This window comes from Engystomops pustulosus, chromosome 5 (assembly GCF_040894005.1).
Source record: "Engystomops pustulosus chromosome 5, aEngPut4.maternal, whole genome shotgun sequence".
NCBI lineage: Eukaryota > Metazoa > Chordata > Amphibia > Anura > Leptodactylidae > Engystomops > Engystomops pustulosus.
In genome coordinates, this window is record NC_092415.1 from 195,904,524 (window position 1) to 195,920,956 (window position 16,433).

A 16,433-nucleotide genomic window follows, 5' to 3' on the forward strand; every position below is an offset into this window, starting at 1 on the left:
AACCACCTTGTCGAGTCAATAGAAGATCAATCTTATAGGGATCAACCAGTTGAGCTCCCCTTATATCTTCAGGAGATAAGTCGCACTTAAAGGGAACCTGTCAACAGAGAGCCCCCACCACAAACCACACCCTTTTAGAGGTCTTTCTAAATTTTCTGCTAATGCCTCCGCTGTGCTGGGAGCTCCAGGAGAGAGTCAAGCTACCCCCTCCCCCCCCTTTCCTCCTTACTGACACTGAAATTGATAATCGGCCCGCCTCTGGAATGAGCGAGTTGAAAGAGATGTTGGCTCCGTGTGATTTTCGGAGGGGCGGGCCGTCGGACAAATTCGGACAACGCGTGGGATTTAACATTCAAAAATGTGTTGCAAGCCATGCACTTACATGCACCGGGAAGAAGAAGGTGAACTCCGGTGGACCTGAGCGAGGAAGCGACACATACAGGAAATTGGACGCACGTTCTTAGTGAATCGCGGCAGCTCCGAATCCTCGTCGGACAACGCACCTCGGGGATTGCAACGGGACGGGTAAGTAAGGTATGTGCCCCAGTGTCTCTGTCAACTGCCTCCTTCCTACCTCACTTAGGAATTCTCTTCTTCAGCGAGTCACACACAGCTCGCATCTCTCTCGATCGTCTCATTCCCCCTCCCTCAGGAATTCTCTTCAGCAAGTCACACACAGCTACCATCTCCCTCAACTCCCTTATTCCGGGAGGGGGTCCGGTTAGGAGGCATCAACGAAACAAGTATAAAGGCACTAAGTGTGGTTTGGGGGGGAGGGGGGCTGCTGTTGACATGTTCCCTTTAAAGAACCCCATTAAAACCTATGGTAGGAGGAGCTGCACCTAAATGGGAACCTTTCAGGACCATATGGACCCTACAGATACCAAATAATGGCTCCTCAATCTTAATTATAGGGTCCCAATAATATTCTGCAGGCACTGTAGGCTAAAGTAGCCACAATAAAATCTCCATCTCGATGATGTCCCTCATTTGACCTTCCCAGAATCCCTCATCAAATCCGAAGATTAATATCAGACGTGGAAACATGGGTCAAGGTGGGTCATGTGGTCATCTGAACTCCTACATTTGATGGGAAACCGTCCTTCCATCCAAGGACCACGATGCTGCAGGAGGAACCCGTGAGAATCTGCGGCCATTCACATAACCCTGTCCCGGGGAGGCAGCGAGCGCGGGTCACATGTGGCAGGTCGGGGGCTCGTGGTAACAATGTATTTACAGAAACTTCCAGCGCATCATGTGCAATTAATCTTCAGGTATTTACAGAAACCCTGCAGGATTTATTTCTCACATCCCCCTGCCTTTAATTGGATGCACATTGCTTATTTTGCAAAATTAAAAAAAAAAAAAAAAAAAAACATGAAAAATAATCTGCGGAAATGTAAAAACACTGAAACAACATCTATGAAATAAACATAAAAATCAAATATATCATGAAAAAAATGCTGCAATAAATTTGGTGGGATTTTCATTTAAAAAGATTGTTATTTTTTTAAACATATTTTACATCCAGGACAACCCCTTTAACACATATTGGCTTAATTGGCTGAACATTGGAGGAGGGAGTGTTTTTTTTTTTAAGGGGCCTTTTTCATTAAAACCCAAATACAGAGGATAAAGGGAAGAAGGTAAATATTTTTCAGCGTCACACTATATAATTTGAGATGTATAAACGCAACATTATAGTAATTACCCTCTATACTCGAGTATAAGCCGACCCAAGTATAAGCCGAGGCCCCTAATTTCACCACAAAAAAACTGATAAAACCTATTTTTTTTTACTCGAGTATAAGCCGAGTTTGGGTTTTCAGCACATTTTTTGTGTGCTGAAAAACTAGGCTTATTCTCGAGTATATATGATACGATCCTATTAATCATTGATCATTGGTGTCAATCAGTGGAATATTCCATATGAGATATAACACGGGGATACGTTGAGTACTACCCCTTAGGGTATAGCCCGCCCCTACATTGTACAATACAGATATGGTGAAAGCGATATTGTGACCATCAACCACTACAAGGTCAAAGGCAAAGGAAGCCGTTGCAAGAAAAGCCCAGTCCTTGGATTAAAAATTTAGCAGCGCAGTGTGGAGTTAAACATGTAACTCATGACAGTCTGCACCCCCCTGGGAGCTCCAGTACAGAGTCAAGCTACCAAAACCCCGCCCAAACCCCCCCCCCCCCCCCCCCCGAGGCCTGCCTCAGGAAAAAGAGTGAGTTGAAAGAGATGTTGGCTCTGTGTGACTTGCTGAAGATAATTCCTAAAGGGAGGGGGTAAAAGAAGGGGTTGATTTCTCTTACGTGAGTCACACACAGCCATCGTCTCTCTCAACTGCCTTCTTCCCCCCTCCCTCAGGAATTCTCTTCAGCAAGTCACACACAGTCAGTGTCTCTGTCAACTGCCTCCTTCCCACCTCCATCAGGAATTCTCTTCTTCAGCGAGTCACACACAGCTCGCATCTCTTTCAATCGTCTCATTCCCCCTCCCTCAGGAATTCTCTTTAGCAAGTCATACACAGCTAGCATCTCCCTCAACTCCCTTAAGGTACAGAGACATCATGCGTCTATAAGGAGCCCTCCTATGTGTAGGTACTTACTATTCAGGTTCAGACACAAGGTCCAGCGCTTTCATCACTTCTTCAAGTAAAGCGTCAGGAATGAAGCCATTATCTAAAAAGACAAAAAAAAAAACCCTCATCATTGATGGACAAATAGAAGAAAAATACGAATTTTCCTGTATTCCAAGCACGTTTTTCCTTTTTGTAGAAGCGACTGACACCTCTGGATGCATTTTTAATTTTTCAGTAAGCCTTAAAGGAAACCTACCATCAACATCAAGCAATGAAATCTTCCCGAGCAGAGCAGGAGTGGTCAAGGTCTTCCGTTTTCTTAACTTTGCCTACTGCGCATTGCCCTTACTTCCCATTGTGTTCTCTAATGACGAACCTCAAGCTAATCCAATGAGAATTTAAAGGAAAACTCATAGATGCAGGCTCCCTGACTGTGGTAATCATCTTATATTTATTATACAAGACCTCCTTCCTTCTAATATCAACTTTCATAATTATGCTAATGAGCCTGGAAGGGCTCTGGTGGTGTTACCATGCTGTAGATTCAAAGGCTGTTACATTGTGCAGGAGTAATTTCCCCCATCCAACTGTGTAAGATTACATCAGGCAGAGGGAAGTGCAGGGGGGAGACAGTGTAACAGCTTGTGAAGCTATAGCACAGAGGGGCTCTGGTAACATCCCAATGAGCCCTTTAGGCTTATTAGAATAATTATAAAAGTTGATTTTAGAAGGAAGGAGGCCATGGATAACAAATATAAGGAGATTACAACAGTCAGGGTGCCGGATCTATGAGTAATGTCCCTGGTTTATCATGATTGTAGATTTCCTTTAAGGGTGGTGCTAACAATGATTGACTTCTATCAGTGAACACTGAGCACCCTTCTTTGAGCACCTTACTAGTATGCAATTATCTTTGATAAATCTCCCCCAAAGACCCTCCCCCATGACTAGGTGACAGTGATCCCAGTTATCTGTCAATCATTGATAGGACCTCCCCCATGACTAGGTGACTGTGATCCCAGTTATCTGTCAATCATTGATAGGACCTCCCCAATGACTCGATGACTTGAAATCACTGGGGGGGGGGGGGGGGATGGCACATAAAAAATCCATATAAAAACAAAACAAATATGTCAGTGTTGAAGAATGCAATCACAAATCTGTAGAATGTTACTGGAAAAACTGGGACAACTTCCACTTGTAGGAGATGACAACGTCTCCAGGTTTGGTGTACTGGATTGATGGGGCGCAGCTCATGTGCCTGGGGGAACCTCCCGGTTTACATCTACAGGGGGTTAATGGTGAGATCAAGGCTTGTTGTGACTGGGACCCGGAGCAGCTGCTGACTATAGGACCATGTGTTCCTCCTCTCCACCCCGTGACAGACGAGCCGCGATGTAGTCGCTGGGCTATCAGAGACAAATTGTGCGTCCTGTCAGGAGTAAAACCTCTCTGGAACATGCAATGTTAATGACACCCGGTTACGGTGTGAGTGTTGCCAGATGTTTCGGCTTCATCAGTGCTGGTCCTGATTTGCATTAAGGAGAAGGAACATTCTGCAGACCTTCATACAGAAGCCTATAGTGTTACTTGTCATCTCCAACATGCCCGGGAATCATATGGCTTCCATGTCTCAGCTCTATGTCTGTCCATTAATTATCCAGGAGGACGCATACCGGCACAACCTGGCCCAGACCAGGGACTCTACTGGGACTCCAAGGAGACCGTCCACAATAAGAGAATTCCCAGACATTCCGTATTATGTCAACTCAAGATTTTGTACAAGGGATAATTTACGGTGGAAAATTCGGAAATTTTCCATATATGCTCGAGTATAAGCCTAAAAAAAATTGTGCTGAAAACCCAAACTCGGCTTATACTCGAGTAAAAAATATATCAAAACTCACATTTCTGGCTTCCCCCGCTGCTGGCTATATACTGGGGCAGGGGGCTGGCTATATACTGGGGCAGAGGGATAGCTATATACTGGAGGATATGGGCTGGCAGACTATATACTGGGGGGCAGGTGCTGGCTATATACTGGGGCAGGGGGCTGGCTATATACTGGAGGATATGGGCTGGCAGACTATATACTGGGGGGCAGGTGCTGGCTATATACTGGGGCATGGGGCTGCTATATAAAGGGGGATATGGGCCGGTAGGCTATATACTGGGGGCAGGTGCTGGCTATATACTATGGGGCAGGGTCCGGCAGGCTATATACTGGGGAGGCTGTGACCAATGCATTTCCCGCCCTCGGCTTATACTCGAGTCAATAGGTTTTCCCTGGTTTTTGGGGTAAAATTAGGGACCTCGGCTTATACTTGGGTCGGCTTATACTCGAGTATATACGGTAATAGTTTTTCCAAAATTTTTATATTGATGACCGGCATCAGCTCCCTAATCGGGGTGCAAGGCTCTAAAATGGGCCCAGCTTCATACAATTCTAAAGGTACCAGTAAAACCTAGTATTAAAGGGGTTTCCTTGGCAAAAATTGTAAAGGAATTTAATAGGTGGTGAAGACCGGAAGTCCCGGCACAGCGTGGCTTTCCGCGTCACATTGGTACTTCCGGTCTTCGGAACCTGTTCTGGGCTGGAAGGGATGGGCAGTTACAGACTCACATTGGCTAATCCGTGGTCTCCTTGGACCACAGGAGATCAACCATGATCAAGGAGGTCATGGATTGGCTGCAGCAGGTCCGGTTACACCCTGGCTGGGCACAGGTAATCGAACAACAAAAGTACTGGCGCAAAACTGGAACAGGGTTGGTACACTTTATTTTATTTTTGTTGATAACCCAGATGGAAGCAGACAGCGCTGTTCTGTGTGTAGTGGTCAGAACAGGTTACTGCAGATCAGCTCCCACACAGCTGGTTTAGAGGTATATTGATACTAGCCAAGGGGGAGGTAACCTTTAATTTTTGGGTGGAAAATGTCACTGTATGAAGATTAAAGTTTCTCCATCATCTCCCTCTTCTTTGTCCCCCACTATCTAGCCCTGATATCCACCATATTCTGAAACTCCATACTCACCTTCCCGAGACTTCTCCCGAGAAGCACTAATTCTCTGGAATGCGCTACCCTGGACAATCAGATTAATAAATGTGCCTTAAACGCCTCTTAGACTGAACACTCATGATAACTTTCTTAGAACTAACTAAATCAGAAGAAATCAGACTACATAAAACCTGAGAAAATAAGAGACCAAAAAAAAAAACTCTCTCTGACCCTGGGGACCATGGCAAAATAGTGGGACACACACTGACCACACACTATAGACTCCATCAGTCCAGAGGATCCAATTTGGGATAATTTCTTGCAGAAACAGAAGATGAGGTGTCACGGAAACCCCAGACTGTGATGATTGTTGTATTTCCGCACTTACACTTTCTCGTTTTCCTCGGTGGATTCACCTAATTTACTGCTAATAAGCTGCTAATGAATTCAATCTAGTGAGCAGATCCATCCTGAGTTAACGTTGTCTGTAAGTCTGGCATTAGCCTATGATTCAGATGTAGCAGTGCTGAGTATGTCGCACAACCTTACACCGTCACATGTATTATATGATATGTTAAAGGGGTTGGCAAAAGATAAATTTTCATTCCCTATCCATAAACTATCATCAGCTGAGCTGCTGCTGCCCAGATATTGTCTATATTTTAGCCAATTTCAAAGGGGTTGTGCTGTAGTGCTGCACCAATCCACAGGGGGTGTGTTTGATTGTTATCCCCTATTCACAGGATATGTTTGGTGGAGGTCTGTCTGCTGGGACCCCAACGGGAATCCCTTTCAAGTCGAGTATACTTACTGCCACACCATTCAACACTATGAAAATTGGTGAACGCAGCGCTCTTGTGTCTCCTGCACTCTCATAAGTAGTGAATGGAGATAACAGAGCGCTATACTCGGCAAGTTCCTACTCTCCCAAAGAGCTGCTTCATTCAATGAGTGATAAAGGGACCCCCACTGATGATGAGAGCAGGGGTCCTGTTTGCAATAATTAATGGAGTGACAGGTCGAGTATGTTAACTGCCACTCAATTCAATACTATAGAAATTGCTGAGCACAGTGCTCAGGTGTGTCCTGCACTTTCATAGGCAGTGAGTGGAGATACCAGAGTGATGTAAATTCCTACGTTATCGTAATATTGAATGGAGTGGCAGTAAGCATACTCGACCTGCTGCTTCATTCAATAAGTGAGAACGGGACCGCCACCGATTGTTATCCCCTATCCCACCTGCCTATAACAACCAAACCTGGGACAACTCCATGAACCGAACTAGCAAATAAGTGCATATCAGCATAGACCAGTCGAAAGCTATTGAAGCTCCTGACAAGTAATATGGCTAAATAATAAAATTTTGTCGTTCTACAGCGGCCACTAGAGGGAGCTGAATGACGTCAACGGGAACAAGAACACAGAACTCCCACTGAAATGACGATTCCGCTGCTGGAAACAACACACAATATTTCTAGCTATTTTCGTTGTGTAGTGAACAGGCCAAGGCACTGCCCCTGAGTGGTGCAAAGGAATTGCACTGTGCCCCATTCACATGAACCGTCCCGGTGCTGCAGTTTCAGGTCAGGGGACAAACGATTAGGGAAAAAACTGTGAAGATGATGCAGCTGTAGTCCCTACATACTTAGGATTACTGACGGTCCCAGAGGTCGGACCCCCATGAGCATGAAGTGAGGTCATATCTCAGCGATATGCCATCACTTTACTAAATTATTATATTAAATCTCCAGAAACCGAGAAATTATGAACGGAGGATTTAAATGTCCAGATGTGACATGTTACCGCAGCAAGTAATGGATGTGCTGAAGAGGAGAAACCGGGAACTTGTGGCCCGAAATGTCTGATATCAGCTAAGAAACATAGTATGTGCTAGAGAATGTCATGTCTACTAATGAGTCGTGGTTACCACTCATATGATATAGGGGCCGGGTGCATGGGGGGCAGGATCAAGCGGTAATGGGGGGGTTATAGTGACAGTTTTGGTAAAGTTTGAAAAAAAACAAAAAAATAAAACAAGCAAAAGAACATAAAAAAGGATCAAATGCAAATATTAAAAACGAGGAGGAGCAATACACCAGACACTCCTATTATGTGGATTTCCGTGCCCAGAACTGGCCCCTGTGAAATGGCCATTCAGCCAATGACAGGTTAGGGCGGAGACTCACCATAACCAGTGATCGAACGATTAGTCATTTCCTATGTGTTCATGATAAAGAAATCGACTTCTATATACAACACCTACCCCCCCAAGCTCCCATCTCTATGAAGTCACCTGAGCAAGTTGCAGTTCTCAATATATCGGAAATTATCTGCAGAGTCTGCAGGGGAAGGTGTGGTGGTAATAAAACAATCCTCAGCATCAGGGAGATGAGAGCCTTCATACAATATAGAAGGAGAAATCAGTCCCGTAATGTAGCTGTACTGATTAATGAGAGCCAGTGATGGCAGCAACATCACAGACAAACAGATCTCACATGGAGCACCCATGGCAGAGTCTGCGGAGGAAGTGGACGTGGGGATAACACTCCTCAACATTAGTAATCTTGAGTACAAAGAGAGGAGATATCTCATAGACTATAGAAGAAGAAATCAGTCCAGAAATGCATCTGGCGGATACATGAGAGCTAGTGATGGCAACAGTATCCTGGACACACAGACTTCACATTGAACGCCCATGGCAGAGTCTGCAGGAGAAGGAGCGGTGGTGATAACACTGCTGAGTATCAGTGTCTGTCAGAAAAGAGAGAAAAGATGGCTTTAAAAGGAAAATTTTATCCAGGAATAAAGATGATACACGAGAGCCAGAGATGGCAGCAGTATCCAGGACACACAGACCTCAACCCAAGCGCCTATGGCACAGTCTGCAGGGGAAGGCATGGTAGTAATAATACGAGAACAAGGGAGAGGAGAGCCCTCCTATGATGAAGAAAAAATCAGAGCAGGAACGAAGCTGTGTTCATACATCAGAGCTAGCGATGGCAGCAGAATCTTGGAGTTCACATTGAGCGCCCATAGCAGAGTCTGCAGGAGAAGGAGTGGTGTGAATAACACTCCTCAACATCAGTGACTGAGTACAATGGAGAGGAGATACCTCGTAGGATGCAGAAGAAATCAGATCAGGAATGAAGCTGGTACATGAGAGCTAGTGATGGCAGCAGCATTCTGGACCTCACATTGAGCGCCCATGGCAGAGTCTGCAGGAGAAGGATCAGTGTGAATAACACTCCTCAACATCAGTGAGTACAAGGGAGAGGAGATACCTCGTAGGAGGTAGAAGAAATCAGATCAGGAATGAAGCCGACACATGAGAGCTAGTGATGGCAGCAGCATCCTGGACACACAGACCTCATACCCCGCACCTATGGCAGAGTCTGCAGAGGAAGGAGCGATGGGAATAACACACTCCTCAACATCACTGTCCGTTAGAAAAAGGGAGAAAAGATCCCATATGGGCTTTGAAAAGGGAACATAATCCAGGAATTAAGTTGAGTCATGAGAGCTGGTGATGGCAGCAGCACCCTGGACATGGCCGGATAGCAAACATCTAAAATCATAAATGCAAATCAGGAATCTGAAAAAGAATAAGGACGACTGTAGCCTGAAACTTGGTGTAACTCAAGGTAACCACTAGCATATGTGAAGCTCATCTTCTCCATGGGAAAGGTGCACATTACCTTTAAGGCTTCCTGTGGTGTAATAGTCTGTGACCCATGACCACAGAACACTTGTCCTGTATATAACATATACAGACTGCAGGGCCAAAACCTCCATTTACACTAAGAAAATATCTGCTAGACCATTCACCGGACTCTGATCCAGTTCCTTAAGTCAATTAATAGAAGGGTTAATTGAGACGGCAGCTGTGTTATACAGACGTCCACTGTTCTCCCAGCAACTTAGATAGGAATCTGATTTCCCGTCTCCCTTTACATCGCCGTCCGCTGGGATTTTTCTATAATTCACAATTATTTATACTGCACTTGAAGACGTGATTGACCGCAGCCGTATAACAGGGGATGAATGATTTACACCAAGCCTGCGGAGCTTACAATAATAACTACACAGGACACGGAGCTCAGATCCTGCACCACCGCAGATTATTCTTCCCATAGAAATGTAATATTATGCCAGCCGTGTGGGATGTACTGTGATGTCATCCTCTGCTTTATACCAGCTACACGTGATGTACAGCTACACTACAGGATGATTACCATCATTACATCACTACTGACAATACATGATGTCACAGCTTATCTCCTCCCCCTCCCTGTACAATGACCTCTATATAGATAACACTGACCCATCATTACATCACTACTGACACTAGATGATGTCACAGCTTATCTCCTCCCCCTCCCTGTACAATGACCTCTATATAGATAACACTGACCCATCATTACATCACTACTGACACTAGATGATGTCACAGCTTATCTCCTCCCCCTCCCTGTACAATGACCTCTATATAGATAACACTGACCCATCATTACATCACTACTGACACTAGATGATGTCACAGCTTATCTCCTCCTCCTCCCTGTACAATGACCTCTATGTAGATAACACTGACCCATCATTACATCACTACTGACAATAGATGATGTCATAGCTTATCTCCTCCCCCTCCCTGTACAATGACCTCTATATAGATAACACTGACCCATCATTACATCACTACTGACAATAGATGATGTCACAGCTTATCTCCACCCGCTCCCTGTACATTGACCTCCATATAGATAACACTGACCCATCATTACATCACTACTAACAATAGATGATGTCACAGCTTATCTCCTCCTCCCTGTACAATGACCTCTATATAGATGACACTGACCCATCATTACATCACTACTGACAGTAGATGATGTCACAGCTTATCTCCTCCCCCTCCCTGTACAATGACCTCTATATAGATAACACTGACCCCTCATTACATCACTAATGACAATAGATGATGTCACAGCTTATCTCCTCCCCCTCCCTGTACAATGACCTCTATATAGATAACACTGACCCCTCATTACATCACTACTGACAATAGATGATGTCACAGCTTATCTCCTCCCCTCCCTGTACAATGACCTCTATATAGATAACACTGACCCATCATTACATCACTACTGACAATAGATGATGTCACAGCTTATCTCCTCCCCCTCCCTGTACAATGACCTCTATATAGATAACACTGACCCCTCATTACATCACTACTGACAATAGATGATGTCACAGCTTATCTCCTCCCCCTCCCTGTACAATGACCTCTATATCCTCTATATAGATAACACTGACCCATCACTACATCACTACTGACAATAGATGATGTCACTGCTTATCTCCTCCCCCTCCCTGTACAATGACCTCTATATAGATAACACTGACCCATCATTACATCACTACTGACAATAGATGGTGTCACAGCTTATCTCCTCCCCCTCCCTGTACAATGACCTCTATATAGATAACACTGACCCCTCATTACATCACTACTGACAATAGATGATGTCACAGCTTATCTCCTCCCTCTCCCTGTACAATGACCTCTATATAGATAACACTGACCCATCATTACATCACTACTGACAATAGATGATGTCACAGCTTATCTCCTCCTCCCTCCCTGTACAATGACCTCTATATAGATAACACTGACCCCTCATTGCATCACTACTGACAATAGATGATGTCACAGCTTATCTCCTCCCCCTCCCTGTACAATGACCTCTATATAGATAACACTGACCCATCATTACATCACTACAGACAATAGATGATGTCACAGCTTATCTCCTCCCCCTCCCTGTACAATGACCTCTATATAGATAACACTGACCCATCATTACATCACTACTGACAATAGATGATGTCACAGCTTATCTCCTCCCCCTCCCTGTACAATGACCTCTATATAGATAACACTGACCCCTCATTACATCACTACTGACAATAGATGATGTCACAGCTTATCTCCTCCCCCTCCCTGTACAATGACCTCTATATAGATAACACTGACCCCTCATTACATCACTACAGACAATAGATGATGTCACAGCTTATCTCCTCCCCTCCCTGTACAATGAAAATGGCTACATGGAGTTAGCTGAAATGTTGCCCTTTGTCCACATGTGAATACAAAATGTAAACTTATGGAGTGCTGCTTCTCTACTTGGATCTTCTAACAGCATATGAAAAGGTATCACATCTCATCTCCCCAGAAGCAACACCTAGCACTGGCTGCAGAGAGCTGAGAGCACAGCAGTGTGTGGACAGCCCACAGTGTACTTGTAAAAGCTACAATCCTGGAATATAAATCCATATTCACAGTCCAGCTTCTACTACAAGCATACAGAATGGTATGATAGCTATTAAAGGCAAAGGTCAGGAGTATTCCCCAGTTTATACATCTAATGTAAGTCTTGCTATTGTATAAGCACACAGTGGGATATAGTGGGCAGTGATCATGCGCAGCCAAACGGTACATGTAGCCACAAGCGAGGTGTGAACAGAGCCCATGTTGCATCCAAGTTACCCAGCAAACCCACAGCAGACACTCACCTTCCGGGTCGTAGGTTTGGAACATCCTTCTGGCTTGTTCTGAAGGCGACTCGGGGGCAACAAGAGTCAATTCCTGGAAAATATACAAGATCTTGTATTATAAACCTGCTTATATATATATAATCACTTAAAGGGGTTTTCCAGTCTTGTTCTATAAATGACCTACCCATAGGTTATAAGTGGGGGCGTGTGACACCCAGCACCTCTCTGATCAGCAGTTTTAAGCTACAAAGTCAAGAGTGAGACAGCGCCGTCCTTAGTGTAGTGGCTGTTGTGGATCACTGCAGGCGTCAGGCGTCATTATAATAATAAAAATTCTTTATTTATATAGCGCACACAGATTACGCAGCGCTGCACAGAGCTTTCCGTCTTTCGGTCCCTGTTCCCAGTATGTTTTGGAATGTGGGAGAAAACCAGAGGACCTGGAGGAAACCCACGCGAACACAGAGAGATCATATAAACTCTTTGCATATGTTGACCCTGGGACTTGAACCCAAGTCCGCAGCGCTGCAAGGCTGTAATGCTAACCACTGAGCCACCACACCCCAAATGATCACCTATCAATGACCTTATCCTATGGATAGGATATTAATAGCTTAAGGCTGGACAACCCCTTGAATAAGATAGATTCTTCCTAGAAATGTAACACACCATCCCCCCCGACCACAAACACAGTATATCAAAGGGAAGAAAAGCCAATCCATCATCAATAGTAAAGCCGCCTAATATATGGGAACATGGAGGAATTCTATACATTGTAAGAGACGAGGGATAAAGTATCCACGGAAGAGGAAGGTCTCCTCCATAAATAACCAGAGGATTTATACGCGGGAGGTGAAGAGGACGCGGAGGATACAAAGAACAGACACCGACTGAGGTTACAGGGGAAAAACCAACTCATCAAAAGGACAACCAGAGGCTGGAGAGATCTGGAGATTCTCCCAAGAGAGAGAGAGGAAGAGCTTACAATCTAATCACAGTATACAGATAGATTCTATAGTTCCTTTAAAGGGAACCCGTCAGCTAGTTGATCATTTACTACACATATGAGATAGTAGGTGACGTGTCCTGCATCATTTTTTGTTTTTAGTTATATTCAAATGAGCGTTCAGTGCACCATGGGCGTGGCCACGAGGTGGGTGCACCCCCTCTAGCCGAAATTATCCATCCAGAAAATCCCGCTACTGTGCTCTTAGCTCCTTACATTGAGCTGCTCTCCTGCCCACCTTCCCTGCTATAGGAAAAAAAATTATAATAAGCTTCTGGTTGGATATTACAGCAATCCCTTATAGATGAGGAGCAAGTCGGTGGAGGGATCTCACAGTCCTGCAGCTACTAACAAAACACACACATGTATGGTTACACAGATCTCCAGGGAGAAGGCCTAATACTGTCTGCAGAGGGCACTGAGCACAGCAGTGTGAGGACCTGCCCCCAGTGCTACAAGTCATGTCCTGGAATATAAATGCATGTTTAATGGTCCTGCAGCTACTAACAACATACACAGAAGGTATGATTACACCGGTTTCCAAAACCAAAATCGAACACACTGTCTGCAGAGGGCATAGAGCACAGCAGTGTAACGACATGCCCCCAGTGCACATAGAGAAGCTACAATCCTGGAATGTAATTTCATATTTCACAGTGGTGCTGCTACTAACAACACAAATAAAGGTATCATTACACATCTCTCCAGGGACAATCCATAACAATGTCTGCAGAAGGCACAGAGAGTCCTCATCCTCCTTATTACTCAAGTCCAGCTACAATCCTGAAATATAAATCCATATTCCACAGTCCTGCTGCTACTAACAACACAAATAAAGGTATCATTACACATCTCTCCAGGGAAAATACCTAACACTGTCGGCAGAAGGCACAGAGATCCCTCATCCTCCTTATTACCCAAGTCCAGCTACGATCCTGAAATATAAATCCATATTCCACAGCCCTGCTGCTGCTACTAACAACACACTTAAACGTATGATTACACATTTTTCCAGGGCCAATACCTAACGCTGTCTGCAAAAGGCACAGAGAGACCCCATCCCCTAAATCCAGCTAGAATCCTGTAATATAAATCCATTTTGCGCAGTCCTGCTGCTACCAACAACACACATAAAAGGTAAGATTACACATTTTTTCCAAGGCCAATACATAACACCGGCTGCAGAAGGCAGCAGAGCCACCATTCCCCAAGTCCAGCTACAATCCTGGAATAATAATCCGTATTAAGCAGTCCTGCTACTACTTACACCACACATAAAGGAAAGATTACACAACTCTCGAGTGAAAATACATAACACCGGCTGCAGCAGGCAGCAGAGAGCCCCCATTCCCCAAGTCCAGCTACAATCCTGAAATATAAATCCGTATTCCACAATACTGGGTTATAATTTGATGCAAGTAAAAGAGAAATATCCACACACTACTCATCTTATCAAAAAGTTTGGTGGAGAATAGGGGGAAAATACAATTAATTTCCTAAAAACATAGCGAGCACCATCCACCCAAGCATCTCTCTACAGACCGTGTGTAGCACTCAGGCCATACAAGGTTCATAATATAAAATTTTGCCAGATTCATTATAAAATTCCCACATAATCCACATTCTTCACTTTCCTCTCGGTGATTTCATCTTGCCAAACATACAAATATTTCTCAAAAATTTCCACGCATATCAAATATCACAAGTTCTACCCATACAATAAGAAATCACATGACACAATCACAGCTGATCACAAGGATTCGGCAGCAAGTGTCACTGCAGCGCCCCCACAGGCAGAAAGAGGCATTACATTGTGTCTGATAAAAATCAATGTGCTGCCCATGTTATGCATGTACATAGATTTTTTCGAAAACCTATGTAAGGGAGAGCGATAGCTTGTTGGGGTCCATAATCGTGGTTAGTCAATTAAAGGGGTTTTCTTGAGGAGGATGTCCCGGAACCATCCGTTCTCTAGCGCTGCCACTCCCGAGGGATCGCCAATTATGTCAGGGATGTTATATCTAAGGAAATCCCTGGCCTCATGTTCAGGGAATTGGTCACAAAATTTTACCCCACTAAACCACCAGCCCCCTCAGGTCGGGCATGAAATGTCCTTTCTAGAATTCCCTCCTTTATGTGAAAGTCTGGTAAAAATGACTCTCCTCACCTCATTTTCACATAAAAGGAGTCATCTTTGGAGGCTGCAGAGGAAGTGTCACTTGAGAAGCCTCTATATTCGGTTCTATAGCACCTAAAAACATGTTTTTAGTATCATATTAAAGATAAGGATCTCATCCTTCTGATCACTTCAGGCTTTGAGAGGTACAGAACTAAACAGGCAACTAAACACATAGGGGCACATTTACTTACCGGTCCCGTTGACGCCGCCGATCCCGAATGTCCGCCGAGGATTCGGAGCTGCCGCCATTCACTAAGATCGCGCTTCCAATTTCCTGCAGGTGTCGCTTCCCCGCTCAAGTCCGCCGGAGTTCACCTTCTTCTTCCCGGTGCATGTAAGTGCTTGATCTTGTGACACAATTTTGTAAGTTAAATTCTGTGGTTTGTCCGAATCAGTCGGATTGTCCGACGGCCACGCCCCTGATTTGTGTCACATGAAAGCCGGCGCTGATGCGCCAAAATCCGATCACGTGCGCCAAAAACCCCTGTGCAATTCAGGGCAAATTGGAAATATTCGGGAAACCCGACGGAAATGCGTCCGACGGACCCTTAGTAAATGTGCCCCATAGTTACATAGTTTAAGATCCAGTTCCCACTTATTTTTTAACAGAACCGTAAGCTTGATGGAAAGATGAGATTCTTATCCTCAATATGACACCAGAAGCCTGTTTCTAGGTGCTATAGAACAAAGGCTAAGTGGCATGTGAAGTGACACTCTCCCTGCATTCTAATTCTATATTAGCAGACAGGGATGTGTCCATCAGTACCAAAAATTCCTAGAGGCAACACAAGCAAAGGCCAGCCGGGCCAAACATGATCGGTACGAGATCGCTAAAGAAAGTTCCTGTATATGGAAAGTTTCTCATGACAAGATGTAGATGATATCTACATGTAAACAGATAGGTGACCTTCCCCTTTACATGGGCGGCTGTCTATACGTATTATCTATATAGTGACTTATCTCTATACACATCGAGCTGGGAGTGTTTGGACTATAGCAGGTCACACTCATTGTTTAAGTCAACAAACCATTGAAGTAAAAGTGGAGAGCGATCCCGGGATGACAGCGTCTATAAATGATGGCCGCCACCTGCACG

At 44.6% G+C, this 16,433-nt stretch overlaps 1 protein-coding gene across 1 annotated transcript in view; it reads right to left on the reverse strand.

Annotated features, from left to right (window-relative positions):
• Nucleotides 1–16,433, reverse strand: part of MINDY3 (MINDY lysine 48 deubiquitinase 3) — a 75,201-nt gene that overhangs the window by 10,895 nt on the left and 47,873 nt on the right. Inside the window, exons 12-13 of the mRNA XM_072154274.1 lie at nucleotides 12,171–12,243; nucleotides 2,619–2,691 (exon numbers count right to left, since the gene is read on the reverse strand). Of these exons, the coding sequence (XP_072010375.1) occupies nucleotides 2,619–2,691; nucleotides 12,171–12,243 (146 nt within the window). The remainder of the gene's footprint in view (nucleotides 1–2,618; nucleotides 2,692–12,170; nucleotides 12,244–16,433) is intronic.